This window comes from Diplotaxodon limnothrissa, linkage group LG7 (genome assembly GCF_057381915.1).
Source record: "Diplotaxodon limnothrissa isolate DT_005_m linkage group LG7, D_limnothrissa_male_GT1.1, whole genome shotgun sequence".
NCBI lineage: Eukaryota > Metazoa > Chordata > Actinopteri > Cichliformes > Cichlidae > Diplotaxodon > Diplotaxodon limnothrissa.
In genome coordinates, this window is record NC_140602.1 from 65,726,280 (window position 1) to 65,734,297 (window position 8,018).

Here is an 8,018-nt window from a genome sequence, read left to right on the forward strand (position 1 = left end):
TGTCAGAGTAGAGCCACAAATAGTCTGCTTTTACCTGCAGCGCTGTGTCATTTAGCACAGCCTTTGTTAGCAACAAACACGATGGAGTCAAATACACCCCTGTTTAGGATGCGGTGATTTTTGAGTTTTTAATTTTAGCTGTTTAGATGAACACATTATGTTTCAGTACACACTGTTTTACCTTGGTGCTGTGTTACAACCGGCCTTTAGTACAGATGAAAAGCTTTTCAGTTAAATGAGTTTTATTCTTGCTCAGTGCATTAAGTGCAGTGAGGTTTCAGGACACAGTGATCTGTTTTTGGGTGATTCACTATCTTAGAAAACCTTTGTTGCCCATAATTAAGACTCTCACCAGCAGCTGCAAGCGAACAATCCTCTTTGTGTCTGTGTGTTCTTCCAGAGCCACAGCCATCCTAGCCTACCTACCCCAGGAGCTGCTGGGAACTTCCTTCTATGAGTATTTCCACCAGGACGACATCAGCCACCTGGCAGAATGTCATAGACAAGGTGCCTTCTGAGAAACCTCTAGAATCCTTGTTAGAGTTTAATAGAGAAGATGTGAATGAATGAATGCGTGTGCTCACTGCGAATGTATCGCAAATGTCCACAGTGCTACAGATGAGGGAGAAGATCAACACCAACTGTTACAAGTTCAAGATCAAAGATGGCTCCTTCATCACGTTAAGAAGCAGATGGTTCAGCTTTATGAACCCCTGGACCAAGGAGGTGGAGTACATCGTGTCTACCAACACTGTGGTGTCGTAAGTATCTGAAAACGCATTTTATTTGCTTTACCTGGAAGTTTTTAAGCTATAAACAAAAATATTTTGGCTCTTTGAAGACTCGGGTACATCACCTGTGCGCTTTCCCCCCCTTCTTCAGGTGTCCTATGATGGAGGGATCAGATTACCCTCAGTCTGCTGCCTCTCCACAGAGTATGGACAGCGTCCTGACCTCAGAGGGTAAATGACTTCCTTCATTCTTTCACTCCCTGCTTATTTATCAAAAACATCAGCCCATGTCCACAGTTATTCTTCACAGTGCATACATTCTTCTTCTCTTGATTGCTGCTGATTGGTAGGTGGGGGGAGGCGGGCGCTGCAGACGGTGCCTGGTATCCCCGGCGGCACAAGAGCGGGAGCTGGGAAGATTGGACGCATGATTGCTGAGGAAGTGATGGAGATCCAGAGGTGAGAATAGGAGAATTTCTGTGGTTTTTACAATCTCAAACCAGTCGAGCAGAAAACCAGCGTTAGTGCTCTAATGGAAAATCACCGTGGCCTAGTTTCTTACTCAGATCATGCTGATAGAGGTGACACAGAGAATGAATTATCAGGTATTACAAGCCAGCTGTACACACTGGCAGGTGAGTATATGACAAACCATATGCAGGATTTTACCTCATTTTTCTGCACTGAATCATTTCAAATGTCAGGTTACAATAAAATGGAGAATAGGCACATGTTCTGTGCTGTCTAAAGTAGGACAGTGTGTTCGCGCTGCAGGCTCTTCTCCTCGCTTTGTGAAACTTCAAGGCTGATGATGAAACCCAGCCAAAATACCACAGACTGTCTCTGCTGATAAATGATCGCCCGATTGTTATGGCAGTTCTGAAAAATGATTGTGTTCAGTGAGGCTGATAGAAGAGGGACTTTTTTTATTTGGGGTTTTCATGTGCTGGAAGATTTTTTGGCATTTTAGGGAAAGATGCTGTTTGACCTTCTGAGACTGGTCAAATTTGCAGACCACATGAATTCATGCCTGATGCAGCGATACATACAATACATACACGCGTGTGTGTAATTACTCATGCAGTACGTGTGAACATGCACATTTTCTTTTATCCTTTAGGACAAAAAAATAACAAGGCAATAATTGGCTGCCTCTTTAGCAAATACACAGAGGATTAGTCGTCCTTGTTCTGCTCTGGCATGTCACATAAGAGAGCAGCATGAAGACATTCTCCACCTGGTGCAGGTTCTGAGGCAGGAAAACAAATTATTGTTGCCAGCTGCAAACCTCGTAGAGTCTCTCCAACCATGACGAGGGATTTACCGACCTGATATTTAAATCTGAAGTATGTTTGATCTGGACTCACAGAGCTGTTTCAGGTATAATCTGTTCAGTTCCCTTGTATTTAGTGTGTGATACCTCAGCGCTGCACTGGTTGCTAGGAGAAGAAACCACAAAGGATCAGCATACATGCAATGGAAAAACCTTTCTTTAAGTGTTTGAGAGCAATTAACATAGTCACAAAATAAATAGGCTTATTGTAGCACTAGCATCGTGTTGGTACTTGATATCGACTCTACGAGTACCTGGAATGGTGTACTTGTTGTGTTTCATGTACTTGTACTTTTCAGTTCATTCAAAATGGCGAGTGTGAATACAGGAATAGACGATTGGAGACAGCCTAGATCTGATTCAGAAACACTGCTGTTATCTGTTTCTCCCTATCAGGATTCGAGGCTCCTCCCCCTCCAGCTGTGGCTCCAGCCCTCTGAATATTACCAGCACACCTCCACCCGACACCTGCTCCCCAGGGGGCAAGAAGGTAACACACACACACCTAATTGACCTGAAAGCAGTTGAATTTGTGTGCTTCTCTGTGAACGTGCACTGTGGTGAGGGCCACGTGCTCGGGGTTCCTGCAGGACATTTAAAAAAAATATTCATATATCTGTAAATAAAACGTGAAAAATAAAGTCTTTAGATGTCCTTTATTTTGAGATGGTGTCTTTAAAAGTCACTACTAATAAAATAATTCTGTAAATCACTTGCTCGGTATTGTCATCTCTCTGTTGTCATGCACATTTATTTATTTTAGGATAAAATTAAACAGTTTGACCCTCCAGGGCAGGGATGTCAGACTCCTTTTACAATGTGGGCCAAATCCAGACTCTGACTCTGAGTGAGCTGAATCAGTGAAACTACACGATGAATGTCTGTGATGGTTCTTAGTCATTCAGGTCATCGTAGTCTGAGTTTCTTGAAGATGATTCACTTCTCAGATGAGAGGTGAATCATCTTCAAGAAGCTCCTTAGACTACACGATAAATGTGTATAATTACAGAAAAGGTTCTGGTAGTTCTTTGCCCAGATGGTCCTGAAATTGTAAAATATTACATTTTTGTTAATTCAGAGAAAATGTCCTGTGTACTTAATGTAAAAATCATAATTTTATATAGTAAATACGGAAAAACCAGGAACTTTATGTCATTTAAGTGTTTATCTATTACCTAATTACTTTGCTGTGTGAATGGCAATTAATCGGGGTTCTTTATCATTAGGAGAAGTTGTAAAAACTGTTAAAACTTCAAATCTATGCACTCCTTCACATTTTTCAGAGCCATCCAGTGGGCTGGAGTCTTTCAGAGGCCAACTCTGGGCCCCAGGCTTCATGTTTGACACCACTGCTCTAGCTCCTGCACTACCCTAACAGAATAACTGTCCTCGTCTCTACTTTAGACATAATTGCATTGTTGAAACACCAAACTCGTCTGGTCTAATCTTAGTATTTATAGTGCAGGAACTTCATGGGTCTGTCTAAAACCTGAAAAAAAAGCCCCTAGAACAAACCCAGAAGATCAAAATGTACAAAATTATTTTATCCTGTTTTAATAATGATAAAAATGCTGCTTAACAGTTTAACATGTGTATACAAGTTCATGCTTCCGCGAACCTCAGTGTTCGCTCTCACTGAACAAGTTCAATGTTTTTACATTGAACTGATGTTTACTCATGTCGTCTCTGCAGATTCAGAACGGCGGGACGCCCGAGCTGCAAAGCACGGGGATGCTTCCTGGACCCGACTCTGTTGGCTACCCCTACTCCAACCAGTCCATCATGAGTAAGTCACTGAGTAAATCTGTCATTTTATGATTATGACCTCTTCATCAGTCATCTTCTTAACAAGTTGCTCTCTGTAAAGGTGACAACTCCCACCTGAGCATAGACATCATGGATGAGCCCGGTTCCAGCAGCCCCAGCAACGACGAGGCGGCCATGGCTGTCATTATGTCCTTGCTGGAGGCGGACGCTGGCCTCGGGGGGCCCGTCGACTTCAGCGACCTACCCTGGCCGTTGTGAGGAAGCTGGGAGGGACGAGCCGGAGCTGCTGACGTGGGGTCGACGTCTGGTTGCCACGTTTTCCAACCTGTGTGCATGACGGCACCGCAAAAATGTCCATCTTAACAAAAAAAGGAAGAAAAAAAAACGCTCTGTAGATACAGAGGAGATCCTCTCTCTTTAGGTGTCCATCAGACTGAATGGCCGTTAGGTTTCACCCCCAAGTTTTTGGTTCGTCATTCCCTGCAGGTGGAGCTGAGATCCTGTTAAGATGCTAATTTTTCCAGTGCTGGTTTTCTAACGTTGCCACGGTGAGAAACCATTTCTCTAACAACGGCGGTGCTGACATGTCAATGCTCCTTCACTCTCTACCCCATCAACGCAAATTAACAGAAGGCCCCCCTCCCCTCCCCCAAGACACTCGAGACGGTGGCAGAAGTTTAATGGTGTTGTGTTGGGTGGTGAGCCCCCTGTCTCTGAGGTTTCCCTGTAGGATACTGTACAAGCACGAGGACGTGAACACACAACAGAAGATACTCAGAGGACCTTTATTCCCAAAATTCCACTACCAGGTGTATCTCATGTATTTAACTTCTTCCTTCTTTTTTGTAAAGACTGAATTGTTTTGGAAGGCACCGCCCAGCTGCTGTTTCCAGAGTTTACGCAAACTTTTACTCCAAGCTGCTCATCCTCGTCTGTTTCCTCAGAAATACCGAACTTCTCAGTTTCCTTCTGTGTTCACTCAAACAGCCTGCAGTGCTTCTGAGAGAGGCATTAGGAAGCTAGAAAAAAAAGGCGAAAGCGCTGGAATTGAGGGGGGGGGTTGTTGGGTTGAGGATCCCTGTGCGTGTGCCTGTGTGTGTGTGTTGAGAAACAGACCAGTAAGGTTTAACAGGTTGGCCTGTGTGGCCTTGCTTATAAATCAAACTGATCTTTTTACTGTTATTTTCTAGTGAATGCAGACATGCTTCCTATACGGAAGAAGGAGGGATAAGTTGAAACATTGCAAATATAATAAAAATCCCAGCAGTAAGCGAGACGGGTGTGCAGAGCTCCGTTAGGTCGGGGTTCCCTGCGTCACGTGTTCCCGTCTATTTAAAAGGCGCTGGTGAAATAAAGCAGGCGATTAGAACAGCCTCGGGATCGTGGATAGATTTAAGAGGGACTAAACACAGCCACGGGTCTAAACTCACACACCAAGGACCAAACGCCACACGGCTGCAGTAATAACATGACGTAGTCGATGGTACTGCCACTGTCTGCTTGCGTATGAACATAAAAGATGCAGAATAAAAGCGGACAGTGGCTGCAGTGGTTTTAATACTCTGGTTCTTGTTTTAGAACTTAGTCTTTCTCTTCAGCCCACAGAGCGGTTCTTCCTCATACCAATCCAAATGCTCTCTGCAGGTAGACGGGCGTGGACGCAGTGTAGTGTAGATTCTCCACAGATGAGTCCATGTGGTCACAGAGAACAGGCAGGCGAGCAGACATCCACACAGATCCTCACACTCACTGATTGCAAAGCCTCGAAGGTCCGTTTGGTTCGTAATTTGTGACAAATTTGCATCACTCAGACTCGAGCAGACTCCAGAATCGTATTTTTTCAGCGTCATCTTTACTGAGTTCCCAGCTCGCCTGCTGCACTTGCAGTTTTAAATCTTTGCATTATTGGCAAGTGATGCTTTATTAACCAACGTTAAGCTTTTTCCTTTCACCACTGAAGCTTTTTAAATGACTGGTGCTCAGTAGTGATCTTAAGTCCAAACTACTGAAGCCATCTATTTAAAAAAAGAAAAAAGAAAAAAAGTGCCAAATCTTTTATTTGCGTTAAGTTTCTCCCCGAAGAAGAAAGAGGAGGGAAAAACCCAACCGATCCAAGACCCAAACCTTGAGAGAATGTCGGCAGCGTCTGCAGCTCCGACGTGCTGCATGAGAGTCAAGCTCAGTCCTTAATCAGCTTAGCCAACTGAAAATCTCCAATCTGTCATAAACGTTTTGATTTCTATTGGACCAAAAAGGCTAAAAAGTGTAAATCTACTCCCATCATTCATTATTTCAAAAACAAGGCCTATAAACACGGGTGAAACTGCACTGAACCTAATCGAGCAGCACAGTCCCACAGGGAGACCCATAAACCAGCTCTGAATATAAGACAGTCTTGGTGCATAGATTGAAAGACTCCAGCATTGTAGGTCAAAGGAATAATAAAAAAACAAAAAGACCATCAGCGAAGATCTGTTCCTCCTCGTGGACGGCCTCCTGCTCGTTTATCTCTGGTGGGCTTCTGAGCGTTTGCAGCGAGCGCTCCGCAGGAGAGGAGCGAACAGCTGGAGTGAAGCTCTGACAGCTGTCAGAACAAAGAACGAGGCTTTAATGGGGGGAAAAGGTGGTTAATTGAGTCCGGTGGGAGCAGCAGCTGTATGGGCGGGCACACTCGGTGTGCTCGACAGCAAACCAGGACTGTTCAAGTGCTCCTCCATGAGGAAATGTTCTTCACTGCCATTTTATTGACAATGCGGGAGGCGACGCGGCGTCAGCCTGCTAACATAAAAACCAATAAGCTTGGGTTACAGGGTCTCCACCTGCTCACCCCCTCACTGATCCTTCAGCCTCTCAGTCTTGTGTTGAACTGTGTTCTCAGCAGAGGGGACTGGATGGGCTCTTTGGGCTTTACTTTACACCACCCACAGAAGGATCCACCCCCTTTTTTAACCAGCCTGGGTGGGGCTAAAAGAAGCTGAAAACTCCCCCCCAAAAAACCTCTCAGCTGATTTATTTGCAGACTTGCCAGACTGCATTTACTCTTAAATTTGGTCTTTTTTTTTTTTTTTTGCCCGTTTCACCCAACTGTTAATTCAAACTACCTTACTAACTGCTGGTGAACAAAGAGGACTTTGTAACGAAGATGGAGCTCACCAACATCTCTAATCACTTCCTGCAACAGTTTCTGGGGGTCACGAGAGATTTTTAATAGACTTTTTTTTCCCTCGATGATGAAGATGATCCCTAATTTGACCTCTTCACCTCTCTGCTGTCACAGCCCCAGGCCTTTGTGTTGTCCGATAAATTAGAGGCAGACATGACAAAAACCAAAAGAAGCAAAGACACAATCAGATTTGCCTTTTAACTTTCTGAAATCAGTTTTGGAAACAAAAAAAAAAATCTAATTAGATGTTTGGAAATATTTTTTTAATGGCGCTGCATTATAAATACATTATGAAGGCTCCGGTTTGGAGGCGCAGCGATAAAGCCTGGATTTGAGTCTGAAAGACGAAATCCCAGAGATGTATTTAAAAAAAGTAAATGAATAAAAAACACAGAAACAGAAGTTTTCTTCATCGCTCTATTTGCAAAGCATAAACAAAAGTAAACTGTGTTCTTGTGTATGACATGAAAAAGGTCTTTAAAGGGCTGATGTATAACTTCTCAGCTTCTCACAGTGACCAGCACGTTCTTATACAAACACGAGGCTTCCTGTCAAACTTAGAACACTTTTGATGTGGGCGGGGCTAACACTTGAGGAAAATACTTTTTCATGATGGGTTTTCTGTTTTTAACTTTCAAAGAAAATACATGTGAGACACAAGCTGGGCTAATACAAGTCCCCTTTTTTATTTCCACGTGGGCAGACAATGTTAACATCGACCAACTGTGGCAGCAGCTTTTAAAAGAAATCCTTATTTGAGGAGGCTGAATGCTGCGAGAGTGGCAGCTGCAGCACCAGCTGCTGTTTGGACCTCAGCCGCTTAAGTTTAAGCCGGGCTCAGACTCCGCCTCCGCCGTCCTCCTCCAATCAGGCAGCAGCTGGCAAGGTCCCCTCTGTATCTGTTCTAGTGGGTTTATTTCTGTTTTAAGTGTTTCTACTCTACACACTACAATAAAGTGTTCTCCTTGTTGATATCTCCCTGCCCCACCTGACGATAATGTATCAAATCTTTAAATATTATCAT

The 8,018-nt window shown here is 43.9% G+C and overlaps 1 protein-coding gene across 2 annotated transcripts in view; it reads left to right on the forward strand.

Annotated features, from left to right (window-relative positions):
- The window catches only part of LOC146629571 (basic helix-loop-helix ARNT-like protein 1), a 31,106-nt gene extending 23,125 nt beyond the window's left edge, over nt 1–7,981 (forward strand). For both annotated transcript variants that reach the window (XM_085360139.1, XM_085360140.1), the window contains exons 14-20: nt 401–507; nt 611–761; nt 883–962; nt 1,082–1,190; nt 2,461–2,554; nt 3,757–3,850; nt 3,932–7,981. In XM_085360139.1, the coding sequence (XP_085216265.1) occupies nt 401–507; nt 611–761; nt 883–962; nt 1,082–1,190; nt 2,461–2,554; nt 3,757–3,850; nt 3,932–4,089 (793 nt within the window). In that variant the 3' untranslated portion in view covers nt 4,090–7,981. The remainder of the gene's footprint in view (nt 1–400; nt 508–610; nt 762–882; nt 963–1,081; nt 1,191–2,460; nt 2,555–3,756; nt 3,851–3,931) is intronic.
- Nucleotides 7,982–8,018: the final 37 nt, after the last annotated feature.